This window comes from Agelaius tricolor, unplaced genomic scaffold (assembly GCF_023055355.1).
Source record: "Agelaius tricolor isolate 1412-34295 unplaced genomic scaffold, bAgeTri1.0.p SCAF_6, whole genome shotgun sequence".
NCBI classification, from domain to species: Eukaryota; Metazoa; Chordata; class Aves; order Passeriformes; family Icteridae; genus Agelaius; species Agelaius tricolor.
In genome coordinates this window covers 19762990-19778062 of record NW_027269266.1, presented here as the reverse complement: position 1 = coordinate 19778062, position 15073 = coordinate 19762990, and the positions used below count along the sequence as shown (strand labels likewise).

The window sequence follows — 15073 nt, the reverse complement described above, 5'->3', positions numbered from 1 at the left end:
TTTTCCACAGAAAAGTCAACATATTCCCTAGGACAAGTGAGTAAAAAATTGCAGGTAATGATTGAGTCTTCTAAAGTGATCAGTTGTGACACAATAAAAAGACTTATCAAAGTTTCTTCATGTTAAATGCAAAAAGAAAAACAATAAAACAAAAAACAAACAAAAAAAAACAAAAACAAAAAAAACCAAAGTGAAACAACAGCAAAAAAAAAACCTCAAACCAAACCAACCAAACAAAAAAAAACCCAAAAAACAAAAACACAAAAAACCCAAAACAAAACAAAATCTGCCCACAAAAACAACCAAAAAAAAAACCAACACAAAAACACACACACATGCGAAAAAAAATGCCCAAACTAAAAAGCCCCAAGCCTTGCAACCCAAGGCTATACAATGCACCAGAAAAATTCAAGGAGGGGAAAATGCCTACATTCTGGCCAGCCTTTAAAAGCTTTCTTTTCCTTCTCCCTTTAGGTGTTTTTTTACAGGGGACTTTTGGAAAACTTTGGTAGGGAATAAGCAGATTCAGATGATGAGATTTATTTTTTTTTACCACAGTTTTCTTTTCAAGGAATCTAATCTCACATGCAAGCATTTGCATAACTGAGGTTACTCAGTTTATTTACTTGTAAACTTGTCGAAACAAAGCATTCATTTAGACAGAAGGAACTGGAGCATCCTCCCCAGCAAAGCCAGGCAAGTGCATACCATGGACACCACACATGGGGAAGAGTCCAGAAAACAGGGCTGAACAGGCAGAGGAACAGCCTTTGATGCTTAGAGCCTGGGTAGCTCAAACCACCATCCAAGGGAGCACCTGTTTCACAATCACTAGGTCTCTACATTCATTTTCAAATTTGTACACAGTTCTGAATTTAAAAAAAATAAATAAAATAAGAAAACTCACTAAACTGCTCTGGGTGAGTAAAATGCATATGAACTGAAAGTGAGAATGTAAATGGATGTAATGGCAATAATTCTGGAACTAATGGACAAACAAGCATTGCCAAATGCAAAATAACAGAGAATTGATCTGGGTTTACAAACTCAGTTGAGGGACCAATAAAAATATTAGACTACTGGAAAGGTGCTGTCAGACATAAAGCACCTGTTTAACATTATTGCTAATCATGGGTGAAGGAAATGGCCCCAGCAGAAATTGGTTGAAGATGATTAAATTTAATTGCAATGCTACATACAAAGTGCTACCCACTCACTGAATTAGAATCAAAATTGCTCAGAAGTGATAGATTCCACAAAAACCAGGTTTAATACAAGTCATGAGCAGCAAGGTTGCATGTGGCACAAAGCACATTCCCATTTTCTGAAAGTTCTTTCTGCCTCTCACATGTTGCAGAATTGCACAAAAAGCACCATAATAGGAACCATGAAATCAGGAAATAAGGTCACTGTAAGGTGCAGTGTGGGCTGCAGGAATGCTCATATTCTCCAGCACAGTGGAGACAGGAGGGCTGGTAGGAAACACACTCAGCCCACTCTGAGACACAAAGTGCCAGGAATCAATGAGATCAGAAACAGTTAGCAGGAGTGCCTGCCCTTGGTTTGTGTAAGGCAGATACCTCTGTGAGCCAGCTCCAAGCCTTCAGAAGAGTGCACAGAATCCCCCCTGGCAGGCAGCCACTGTTGCTGGAGGCAGCTGCCAGAGACTTTTGGCACAGAAAAGTGAAAGTACAATTTTCCATCTTCTTTACGATTTCTCCCTTTTTTCCTTTCCACAAAATTTGTTAGTGCAGTTGGGGTTTTTTCCCCCTTTCCTTTTGTAGGACTATTTATTAGTTGCTGGTTTATTATCAGCCCCTTTAGACTCTATTTCCTAACTTAAATGTTACTTTTCATGCATTTTCCTTGTAATGCTGCAGCATGCCCTTCCTCTCTGCTTTCAGTGCTGTTGAGAGTGCAGTCACAGTGCTAAAGGATGCAGTCAGAAATGCACAAGTTTTTTGGTCTTCCAGTAAGCACCCAGGTATATGATGGCTCCTCCTTTAACCTGCTACCACCTAAGCCATATTTCACATGGTACACATACACCATGTCTAGCCTTTAAATTGCTTTCTGACAACTGTGCCTGGGACGTGTTTGCCACTGGCTGGTGGCAAACACAATACTGTCACTTTGTGGTAGGCTTGGCTATGCCTGTGTTTCTAGCATTGATCTCAGGCAGACAGAGATAGCTTGCCCATGCCATGTCCCTCCTGTTCTCTATTTACAGTCATTCAGTCCTCAGGCTCACTTAAGTTTTCAAAGTTTCCAAGTGCCTTGTGTTGTTGCCTGCTTCAGAGAGTGCTAAGGTGCTAGTCAGTCCTGGTTATATTTGCTGTAGTGCTAAAACAGCTTGCTTATGGCTCAGTATTTACTAAACCATCATTATTTCCAAGTACCTGCAATGTACTTAATTAGAACTGCTGGAGCAGCCTCTGGACATGGGGTGAGAGCTGTTCTTTTTTAAAGGTACTCTGTGTAACAGAAAAGCCTTTCCTGCCCCCAACAACCCAAAGAACTCAGGCAAGCACCGAGTGCAATGGAGCAGCTGCTTGACAGCTTTATTTGAAAACAGCTTAGAGAAGTACATGAAAAATACTGTATTCAGCTGAAGCTGCAGGGAACAACGGAAGAAAAATAATTAGCCAAGTCAGAAATTGGCTAAGGCACTGGGTCTTCTGAGCTTTCTATTTCCTTCAAAATACAAAGGGATCTTTAAATACTGAGTAGTAAACGAGACTTTGTTTATATCTTATCTTAAAAAGCCACAGGAAGAACAGTGTACCCTAATAACATCCTTGGCTTAGAAATTATTCAGAAGCAAGGGGGCCATCTGCTGAATTCCCAGTACCATTTTCTGCTGCATCCTGGAAGTTTCTTTAAAAGTTTTGCAGGCAAGTCCTTTTCAGTGCCAGCTTTGCCACGCTTGTAAAGCATGGCAGTAAATCTCTGAGCAGGCTGGGCTGCGGGTGAGTGTGACAGTGTTATCTATCATGCCTTCAAAAAGTAAAACCGGTACACTGATCAATGTAATCTATTCAGGACTCAAAAATCCTATCATCACTCTGAAGTGTAAGTAATATCTCTGGATCATAATGAATATCCTTAAACAGCAATTTTCAGAGACAGAAAATTTGCTCATAATATGCTCCTGAATATAACTTTTCGCATAAAATATAAAAGCTTAAAGCACAGAATCAGCTGTGTTTTAAAATGATCAGCTTCTTTCATTGGCTTACTGTCCATTATCCTTAGTAATGTTGGCCTCATGTTCAAACTCAGCATTTCTTTCCCCATGTAACTCCATCAGACCCTACTGATAAAGGATTTACTGGTGACTGCTTCTAATTCTACTCTTTCTGAATTCATCACTACTAACTTCACGATATTCACAGCTAGTCCCTTCTCCAATATGTAAAAATGGGCAAAGGCAAAGTTAAACTTTTAAAGGATTTTATGACAGCATCACGACAAATTCATTACATACCCAAAGTGTGTTATCCTTGTAGTTCTGTGTATCTTGTTCTCGTTCAAACTGCTACAGCTAAAGGTCTCTCTGCATACCAGGAAGAAGGACCAGAATTGTTTCTGGTACAATAATAGCAAAGCATGCTAAATAAATACTACATAAACACCCAGACTGAAAAAATCCTTGTTCATAAAACCATGAAATTTGATAAAGGTATTTAAAATATTCACCACTTTTCTCATTTCTCAAAGCATAGCCTTAAGTCTACTGACATTTCATGGTCTGTTAATACAGAATACTTTAAATATAGAAAGGTACATATTATCCATTAAAGGCTACATAGCCTCATGCATAAGATCACTCATAGTGTACAAACAGAAGATTGTTTAATGGTACAAATGATAAAATCAAATCTTCAAGGCTGCTTTCAATTCAACATTTTAAAAATGACTGCAAGACATAACTTGTACCTTTCAAAGTTATAATCAGGAGGGTTGAATAAAAGCACAGCAAATGGAATACAAATAAATGCCACTTGCCTAAGACTTCCTTCTTAAGGAAGTGGTCCCAAGTTTAACTCAATAGTTGGAGAGTTTGCATTGTGTGGGGCATTTTTTCATGTTTAAAACAATTTTACTACCTCAGTCAATACTAAATCTCAATATGCATGACTCCCACACCATAATGAACAATGTATCCAGGTGATGTTTTTTGCTATTCACTGTAACTAACTTTATGCACACTGATAAGGAAGAGGGATATGGTCTGGAAAGTTATAAATTTGTAGGCACATGCAGATTACTCACTGCTTTCAGTATTTAATAGCAAGCTATTATCCTCTGTGCCAACTGAGCATCCTTTATTTATCTCCTAAAATCTGAACTTCCGTATCAAAATATGAAAATAGCCTATATAAACAAATAGTAAATTCAAAATATCAAACACATGAAAAAGTTACACATGAAAATGCTACAGTTACCCAGCATTAATAAAACTTTATCAGGCACCTTTACTCCCATGAGCTGTCCAACACTCCCTCTTCAAAGGGCTTAGCCAATGACCTCAAAAGCCTGACTAGCTTCAAAGAGTTGCCACTAAAAAAGGCAGAAGAAAACAAATAAATTTTTAAAAAGCAAATATATGTAGAGAAGTAAATTTTTTCCCTCAAGAATTCAGAATGAAAGCTAAGGATTGCTAAAATTCAGTCCTTTCTGTAGAAATGGCCCAAAAAGATATAAAACAGCAACTCCTGGTAATACAAATTTAGGAAACAAGATATTCTGTCTTAGTAAAAAGTAATACAAAGTGCCCTTGCCACTTTTTTCAAACTTTGGAAAAATCACATGAAAGAGCATTTCTTTACAGTGAAAGAGACTTGAGATTAATTTTCAACTTCATAGCTTTTTTCCTTTTCCACTAAACCCTAGATGGTTGGCTTAAGACTAAGATGGTTCAATTTAAAACAAAATCCTTTAAAAAAAATACACCTTTAAAGAATAAGGAACATGAATTTTCATTGGTCTTCTTCTCTGTTACTTACATATTAACAAAAATTGCTCCCACCCGGTAGCAGGACTATGACTATTTCTTAGTGGACCTGTGTTGCAAATGATGATTTGTTAGTGGAGTCAGACAAATTTATTTCATGAAGTATTTAGATGGAGAGGAGTGGTGTGCATACTCACTAGGCAGTTAAAAAGGGAAAGAAATTTGAAAGTGAAGGATTTGGAACATAATATTCAGAGAGTAGTATCTTCCCAGGCTTCTGATACTACTCAACTTGAATATGAGTTGTTTGAATTCAGCTAAATCAGAAGTATTTACAATCAAGCTTGTTCCCATTTTACATCTTTGAGATCTTTTTTCCATTTGACCTAATTTCAAACAGAGATCTCAGTAAATGTTGCCTGCATTTCTGGGGTTCCACACATGCAAGTGGAAAGTGGATGAGCTCCATGGGTCAAAGAAGACAAGCACAGCTCAGCCAATGACTGATCGATGGTACGGGTGAACTGCGGCGCAGTTGTGTGACACTGCACACGACAGGCACAGCAGCACAAGGGAAGAACTCGCAGGCGCTCTATGAGAGTGCTAGTGCACAACACAGAAGGGATTTTGGAAGCATAGTGAAATATGTGTCATTTTTGTTCATTGGAAGTCAAGAAAGAGAAAGCAGACTTCAGTTCCCGTAAGGTATTTCGGGTGCAGGTGTGTTGCGAGGCACAACCTGGCATTGCCGAAGCTCAGGGAACCCCACCAGTGGGCTCAGGCTGTCCCTTGCACGGGTGTGCAAGGCAGGCTGGGTGGATGGCAGGTCCGTACCCCTCCGTGTGTCACACACCGACACCCGGCACGGTGACAGGGAAAGTTCGGTGGCGACCACGGGGGCGCTTACGGTGCCACAGGCACGGCGGAGAGAGGCAGCGGGGGGGGCATCGCCGCCGCCTGGGCACCTGCGCGCTGCCCCCAGCACCCGCTGCCCCCGGCAGCACAGGACTCCCGCTCGCCCCTACCAAACGCCTGTAGCGACTCACGGACACCGTCTAGGGTAGCTCGACGGGTCTGCGGTCTCTGCAGGACCCCCCAAACTTCACGCGTGCTCTATCTAGACGTCGGTCTAGACAGTTAGTTCACAACGCGCCTTAGACAAACTCGCGAGTGCATTTTTTGGCACACGAATCCACGAGAGCGATCGCTTCCCTCCTCCGCCGCATCAAAACCTTGGACAAGGTACTAAACCGCGACACCTGGAGCCGACACGGCGCCTTCCCCTCTCCCAGCCTCCAACTTCTCACCAAAGCGTCAGAAATTTGGGCACGAGCCCGAGACGCGGTCCACGGATAACCCCAGCGAAGCCGTAGCCCCCCCGCCCCACTGCCGAACGCCAGCACCGCCCCCAGCCCCGTCCCCGCGGCCACTCGCTGGCAGCCGCCGACGGAGAAACTTTTCCGAGCCGCCCGGCGAGGCAGCGCCCACGCCGGGGCCCCGCAGAGCGGGACCGAGCCGGCGCCCACGCCCCGCGCCCCCCGCAGCCGCGCCGGCCGCCCCCAGCGTGGGCATCGCCCGCACCGCTCCTACCGTGCGGGGGGCAAGTGAGGGAGGGGGCGAGGAGGTGGCAGTTACCGGCGAGCGAGCGCCCTTCTTGCAGAGCGGTCCCCTGAAGACGCCTTTGATGCCGCGGTAGTGCCCGTTGCTGAGGTGCCGGGAGCTGATGACCAGGTAGCACGCCATGCGGGCCCCCCGGGCGGGCGGGCGCGGGGCGGGAGGGCAGCCCGGCTCCTCCGCGGCGGCGGTGCGACCTCCGCCGGAGCAGAAGCCCGCATGAAGGAGCGGGCGGGACCGCAGCAGCGATCTCCCTGCTCCCGTCTCATCCAGCGCCCGGGTGAGCGCTGCCAGCAGCAGGATGCACTGAAGGCGGCGGCAGCCAGAGCACATCTGAGAGAGCGCGGAGGCCAGTCCGCATGCTGCTCCGCGGGTGGGAGACGGGCCGGCGAGAAGAAGGGCAGAGCGCAACTTGCACAGTCCGCCGCTGCTACGGCCCTTCCTCCTCTCCCTCCTCCCGCTCCTGCTCAGACCAGGCCACCCGCAGCCGACATCCGGAGGGGAGTTTGTCCGCGGCAGCTGGAGCGGCGGCTGCTCCCCATGGCTGTCCCCAGCGCCGGGCTGGGCGGTGGATGCAGCCGGCACCGTCCCCGCTGCTCCCGCACGGCCGCCGCAGTCGGCGCTGCGCCTCGCTCACCTCCGCCGGCGGGGGGGGGAGGCGGTGCGAGGGGGGCGGAGGAGGGGTAGGGCCGGAGCGGGGGCGGCGGCGGCTGGGAGGACATTGCCCCTCGCCGCCTCGGGGAGGGGAGTAACGCCGGCACCCCGGGCGGAGCGGCCGGGAACGGGGGGGAAGGCAGCGGGGCGCTCTGACCGCCCTCCTTCTCTTCGCCCAACTTTCCCGTCCTTGATGCCGGCTGGTAACGTCCCTTCCCCGCCCGCCTCCGGCTGCGCTCCCACCTGTCCCCGGCATCCCCTGACCCTCCTTCCCCTCCGCTGTCCCGTGGGCCGTCCCGGGCAGGGGACGTGAACGCCACGGGCACTCGGCATCCAGGCGCGGTGCCGGGAAGCGCCGCCGCGCCGGGCGGGAGCCCGGGCTGGCCCCGGACTGCGGCGGGGCTGCGCGCAGCTGCCCGGCTGCCTGGACCCGGCTCCATCGAACCACCTGAAAGCGCGTGAATTTAGGTGCGCGGCGTCATTTACCACCTCCATGAATTACACAGAATCGCAGGTATGAAATTCTTCCCCCAGTAAATAGCTGGAACAGGTTGTTCCTCTCCCCTTCTGCAAGACGGAGGTGCGAGGTGCCTCGGACCCACTTGTGCAGACTCAGTTTCTTCTCATCGGGTCACAAGTATCATGTCTGCTCTGCTGCTTGCTAAGTCGATAAAATAAATCAAAAAATCACACAGCCTTAGTAGTCACCTGCAGATCATTCATTTCTTCGAAGTAGATTGCCTTAAACTGTAGATAAGAATTGTTTCAGTTTTTTTCAATTAATCTCCTAAAAGCATATGCTTTCAGTTATTTAATGAATGAAACTGATAAGCCACAATCATTCTAATTTTAGATTCTCAAGAGCTTTTTTCTATGAACCTAATGAAAATAAAAGGAAAATCTCACACAATCCACCAAACTGATAAAGAGATCATGACAAATCAAATGTTATTTTTTGACTGTTTGTGTAACTTGGTGTTGTACACTCCTAGTATGGAGCATTGTATAGTGTTTCACATAACCATATTGTTTTACTACATGTGTGTATATGTAGGTATATACAAATCATCAAATATATTATTATGTATTTTATTAATAAATATATTAACACTGTTATAAAGAAAACATAATAATTTTGAATTTTAAACCAAAGGTGGAAGTAATATATTAAGAACGTCCATATGTTAACCATCATACAGTGTTTTGCAATGTAAAAACTTTTAGATGGGGGTCAAATTAAGCTGGTAAAATTTAGGTGTGAAATAAATGAAAGGACTTGGCTCTTTGTATTATGTGTGGTTGAGCTGTGAGACTCCTGTCAAAGGGTGTTGTGGATCATAGATTAAACAGTCCCATGAATCAGTACAGATCAGGCTTTGAAGCCTGGTAGTAATACAATGCCTGTAAAAGACCTCTGAAGGACTTTTCTGAAGGAAGAAATTGCATTGTAGAGTTTGAGAAATTGTGATTCTGTACTGATTAAAAAAAAGTAGTCCACTGTTAATTTGGTGGTGAAAAGGAGCTTTTATGATTTCCTCCTACAAGTCACAGAAGTCACAGCTATGTGAGTGACTTGAAATTTATTCTTGTTGGCATATATATTTTCAGTTCTTCCTGAAATAATTCCTCTGCAAGCCTGTTAAAGATAAAAGTATTATCTTCACTTTGAATTTTGGTCCGCAGCTTAACTTTCTGACTCTGTACTGAATATGTATCTGAAAGTAAAGACAAGCACCTTTTCTCTTTGGCAATGAAATCAACTTCCAAAAACTTTGCTTCTCTATGATGCAGCTGTTGTTTCTCAGAACAAAACAGAATGAGAATTTGCATCTCAGCTCAACAACTTGCCTAGAGGTCTCTGTTCCTTTTCTGTTGGAGACATGAGAAGTCCTTTGCTCCATGAGGCTGCTGATGCTCTGTTACAGGTGAGGCAGAGGGTGCAAAGGGCCCAGGCCATGTGCATAGGCTGGAGATGCATGATGGTGTGTGGCAGCCATGAGGTCACTGGCCATGTCACCTGCAGAGGAGGTTCAGTACAAGCTGAAATGGTGCAAGGCCTTTGCTGTAGATTTAAAGGACACTACTTTCCTCTTTAAACTGACAGAGCCTTCCCCAGCTCATTTACTAGTATTGTGAGAAACAGAATTTATTTTCCCCTGAGTAGACTGCACCGTATTCATTTTATCCTGCTGAGGAGGATGATGTGCTCAATTGACCTGCTGTGAAAAGTAGAAGTCATTTTGGGCTCCCTTCACTTTGCAAACTCAGGGGAATAGTTACTATGACCACTAATCTAATTTATAAATAATCTGTAGGATGCAAGCCTGAGAAAATGAGATTAAGCGTTGTCAAATTGAACAGTTAGTTATTAATTATATCACTCCCCGAACATTCCCCAAAGTCTCTGGAGATGCAGCACCTTCTTGTCTTTCATCACAGGTCATGTAGAAATATGAGCCTTAACTATTAGTACTTTCATCTGGGTCCAATCCTTCACTACCTTAGATCACATAAAGTAATTTTCAGCTGAGCACAGAGGATGTAAAATACTACCTTTCAGAACATTATGCTTTCTTTGCAGAAGTGCAAGTGACTTTTCAAGATGCAAGGAAGTAAGAGAAGCAGGCTAGCTGTCACTAAGAGATGATGATTAGAATAATGGAAGGTTCTCCAGTTCATCTATCCTCTCAGTTTACAAACTATTTTATTATTAATAAAGACTACTTAGCATTTAGTGTGCCCCCCCAAAAATAAGTATTTTCTAATTATTCTTTGTAGGGATTGTCCTTATTGCCCAATGCAGTGTCTAAATTAAATTTCCATCCTAGATATGATGATTCTAGTTCTGATATAAACATTCTCTGACCATCAGAACTATATTAATGCAGTCATATTCATTTTAATGGTTTAAATAATTCATATGTTTCTTTGCAGCATTAGACAGTACTGTGTAGACATACCCATAAAACCTTGTCTGCCTTTTGAATTTTGTTTAAATTGTAATTCAAGTGTTGCTCCTGATCTGAGTTCCACCTGCACACATAGTCCATTAAACTGATATTCTCTGCTGTATAGATAAAAACTACAATTAGCATGATTTGCCAGCTGCTAACCTAAGCACTCCTCACTGTGGGTACTGGCTAGATCTGCTTAAGGGCCTGAGTTCCAAAATGTTTTCCACAATCCCTCTGGTGAGCCTAGAAAGAACAAAGACAACCTTCCCCATTCCTCCAGATATGAGAAAATTCAGAGTGCAAAGCATCTTCTGGCACTATACCTCTAGAAATTTTACTGTCACAAGCAAACAAGGACAGAAGGTGTGTAGACACACAGCTTGAGTACTGTTTCACAGTCTGATTATTCTCACTTAAGTTAACACATTTTCCAATGTGGAAGAACCCAAATTAACCCTGCAGTAAAAACATACTCTAATACGGATATGATTTTTACAGGTCTTCCCCACAGTAGAGAGGGAGGGAAGGAAGAGGGGGAAATCAACATCTTGGCAGGACAATTCAGGTGTGAAAACACACAATGAGGTTCCTGAGGTATAACAGAAAGGTCTTAGTAACGTTACAGTTTTGGACATAAAGGAGATTTTAAAGCTGTCAATTAAGTCCTGGAAATATATGTGCAGATCTTTGGATTATAATGGCCTAAACTAAATTTCCCTTCACTCTGTTTCCCTAAATCATACATCCAGCCTCTCACTCCTCTCCATTCTAGTGATCCATAGCTGCAGCTAATTCCTCTGGGTTCACATGAAAAGTGACATCCTGCCCCACTGAAACCAGTGACACTTTTTGAGGTTGACAGAATCGGAGTTTCTTCAGAAACTTTCAACTGTTAAGCATGTTGATGTATAGTAAAAAACCTTAAATGTATGATTACATTAGTTGTCCTCTTATTCTACTTAAATAAATCATCTAATATCCCAAAAGAGTCATAATTTTTTGAAAGTGAGAACCATATATTAGAAATAGTCAGCATTTCTGTGGCTCACAGGAATAAATTTTAGTCTGAATGTTTCATTTACTTTTCCTAGTGAACCATATTTTGGGGAACATTTTATGAAGTTTCATTCTGGTGAATGTAAAAAATACAAGGTAAGCTGGTCTGCATAAAGCTTTGTTTTGTTTTCAGTGAAATGGCAGCTTCAAACCTCTGTTCTTTTTTAACCCAGAATCCTAAAATACAATTATATTTTTTCCTGAAATAAGTAATAGAAAAACCTTCTTTGTATCTGTCTTTATTCCATTAATCCATTTAGGGTATTTTAGTCCTTCCTTATTTTATTCCATTTGAAGCAATCGTAACACTGCTTATCCAAAAATCTTTAATCCCAGGCTGACTATTTTAACCTAAATAGTCACATTTGTCTTTCAAATCACTTATGTAAGCAGCTTTCTGTTACACAGAAGTTGAATCTGTCAAAGTTTATACGTTTAAAGCATTGATGGTTAAATTATTCTACTCTCTAGTCTGTGCAGAATCAATGGACACCGTTGTACTTTGGATGGAGCTTTTTGGAGCATCTTAAGTGCTGAGCAGTCACTTTATAGTCTACAGCTTGCTGTTAGTTCTGCAGCCAGCAAATACAGCATGGTGGTCAAAGCAAAGTGTGTGTGTCTACACCAGTGAAGAGCAGTAAATCATGCCCTGCTTTCCCTATAGGCTCATGCACCACTTGTTTTAAGAAAGTCATAATTGCACAAGAATCTCATTCTCACTCATGATTGATCCTTACTCTAACTTTACTTAGATACACCTCTTATGTGACATTCAGCAGCCCCTCTCTATTACTTTTTCTATCACTAAAAAAACAGTATCATGCTTCCTATGGAGTTATTGTGAGAATTACTCAATACTGTTACTACAGTCATAAAGAAGAATGTTAAATATTACTAGTACTGGACTATCAGGAAAACTGCTAATTTCATACTCAGTTAAAATATGCAATAAATCTATTTTTTTCAGAAGGTTTCTGGACACACCATTCACTTAAATTCATAGATCAGTTATGTGAATAGGACATTACCCTGAATTAACAAAAGCTCAGTATCTCCAGAGTATCTTTCCAGTGATGTAAATACATGTTCCACTGTCTATTCAGAAATAGTATCCATTGGTTTATTCTTATTGTTAGCTACAATCTTCACCTATATTAGGATGGATATAGATGGATATAGAAAGAATAATGACAAGTAGCTACTGTTATGAAAATTATATAGCAGAACACCAATTCTATTTTAGTAGCAAATCCTTTTCTTCAGGCAGATGATATATGGAAGACATGAAGATGTAGCAGTGTGTTCATACACTTGCCAATTTATTATGTTTGCATAAATATTTAATACATCAATCTCTTTCTAAAGGAAAAATACGGTTTGCATTTCCAATCTTGTAGTTTTGTTAGATTTTCTTTCTGTTAAATCCTATCAAAATTTTAATTAAATGCTAGACATCCACAAGATAGGTGATTTATGGTTTCTGTTGCTTGTTGATGGTCATCAGACTGATCTCCTGAGGTTAACACTGTATGTGCTAGTGGCTTTAAAATCTAAAAGGTGAGTAAAGTTACTGCATTTTTGTTATTAGGGGTCATAATTTAATATTAACTGAAAAACAGATACCTTGAATTTTTTTTTAATAATGTAAAGTGATAGAAAATACTGACTAAACTCTCCAAAGTTACCCATGATATCCACAGCCAGTGAGGCTGCTAGCATATGCTTCAGCCATAGATACATTAGTTGCAATAACTAATATAACCACAGCTGTCAATCCCTTTTCCAACTCATACTCATTTAATTTAAGGAGAGCTCCAAGGATAATGAAGCAGCCTAGAAACAGGAAAGGATGCTCATTGCAAAGGAATGATGAAGGCAGCTTCTATCAAGTGGTTATTTCCATTATTCCCAGTACTGTCTGCAAAAGTATTTTATCTTACACTTCCATAAGTAACATTCTTTCATGCTTGACCTGCTGTGTATGAATTCACACAACACCTGAGTGATATCCACAGACAATTCCAGCTGGGCAGGTTGCTATCACCCTTTTTGTCTGGTGCTAACATTGCCATAAGTCACCCAGAGACTGTCAACACATATGTGTTACTTTCTAATCTGGCTGCATCTTCAGCCTTTGAAATCTATCAATTGGCATAAGATCATGTAGAGTTTACAAAGGACTCTCAAGTCACATTTTTCAAGAGGAAAACTCATATTGCTTTTTACAAAGCAAAAGAGAATTCCCTTTTCCTTGAGAAAAGAGGGTCAAGGAGGAATTGTGAGATGTCACACAAGTTGGATAAAGATCAGTGATCTGGGAGCTCTGTACATTCTGATAATAACAAGTAAGTGGCAAGTAACTACAACTGTCTTCTCCATGTAGAGGGCCACTTAGTATGGTAGTTCACTAAGCCATTCCAGATACAAAAAAAAATAAAAGGAGAAAGGAACACTTTTGCATAACTTCTTAAAAAAAAATATATATAAGTTCTGCTTTCTAAGACATAAATAGATAAAAGTTCTGCTGAACTGCCAGCAATAAAATACATTGTTTTATTTTTATTTATACATAGATATACTTACATAAATTTTTATCTACATTACGTATGGATTATTTTTATAGATTTATAAATGTGTCTAGTGTCCATATACTAATGGAATAATACAGATATTTAAATGCTTTAAATGTCAACACCTATACCAACTTATTTCCCATGCTGTTTTTCTTTTTCCCCACTTCAGCAAAGTGACAATTTATTCTATTATTTTAGGGAGTTAGTGACAGGGAAGTGATTTAGCAGTCTTCAGCAAAGCAGTACAGAACTAGAGTCTGAGCTGTTCACACCCACTGTACTACCTAAGGTAGCTCAGATCTTCATGCTCCCATGGAAGTATTTATTATGCACTGCCACAAGATAACCCTGTTAGTTCTGTGCATATCCTGTTGCCAGTGTTTCATCATCTGTCCACATTAATACTTCAGCAGGCAACCTTTAAAAATACTCTAAAAAATGATATGAAAGGTGCAGGAGAAATTTCAAACTGACAGCATTTGTCAGCTGGAATCTTCTGGAACTCAGGAGTCAGTCCCTCATGTTATTAGGTATCTATGAAGCAACAGTACTTTTTAAGACCAACACCTACATACTTTCTCTAAAATATACAAATACTAAGAAGTTTTTGAGTGTATTATGGCCTATTTTTGTTCCTTAATAAGTTTAAATATTTCAAGAATTATGTAATATTCATCCAAGTAGAAGCAAATTGCCTTTGTATCTTAAGGAAAATGGCTAATACTGTTGTTATCACATGAATTTTAGTGATAATTAATAATAGAGAAAGGAAATATGCAGTAAAATCACTCCTTTGTAAAAAGATAGCAAAAGAATTGTGCATGTCCTTCTTCCCCCATGGTATCTCCTAAACTGTCTCAGGGGTTTGCTGGCACCTGCAGAGGTATGGATGTCATCTGATTTCTCCAAAGTATGGTATCTAGCAACTTGCTTATGGCCAAAATGTCAGAGTTTTCTATGCAGAAGTAAAATAGATGTTTATTTCAAATATAAATTCAGTCTCTATTTTTGCAGTCATTTGGTGTTCTAATTATAACAATCTAATTTGTAAACAACACATGCTGAGGTTTGGCAGTGAATTTCTGATGAAACACAGAGTACAAATTTTAATTACATACAGTTCTAATACAGTGAGCACTGCAGCATTTCTGTCATCTTTGAAATGGTAACAAAATGTAAAAAAAGTTTTTTGAAATATGAGCATGAAGGTAATGAGATCAATAAATGTCAGCTAGAAAAAATAATCACAACTCTAGAGACTCACT

General features: G+C 41.4%; 1 protein-coding gene across 2 annotated transcripts in view; it reads right to left on the bottom strand.

Annotated features, from left to right (window-relative positions):
• ZNF804B (zinc finger protein 804B) overlaps positions 1-6910 on the bottom strand; it is a 224971-nt gene extending 218061 nt beyond the window's left edge. Inside the window, exon 1 of one of the 2 annotated variants that reach the window (XM_071428956.1) lies at positions 6548-6910. In XM_071428956.1, the coding sequence (XP_071285057.1) occupies positions 6548-6904 (357 nt within the window). In that variant the 5' untranslated portion in view covers positions 6905-6910. The remainder of the gene's footprint in view (positions 1-6547) is intronic. The other variant, XM_071428958.1, reaches the window with a different exon arrangement.
• Positions 6911-15073: the final 8163 nt, after the last annotated feature.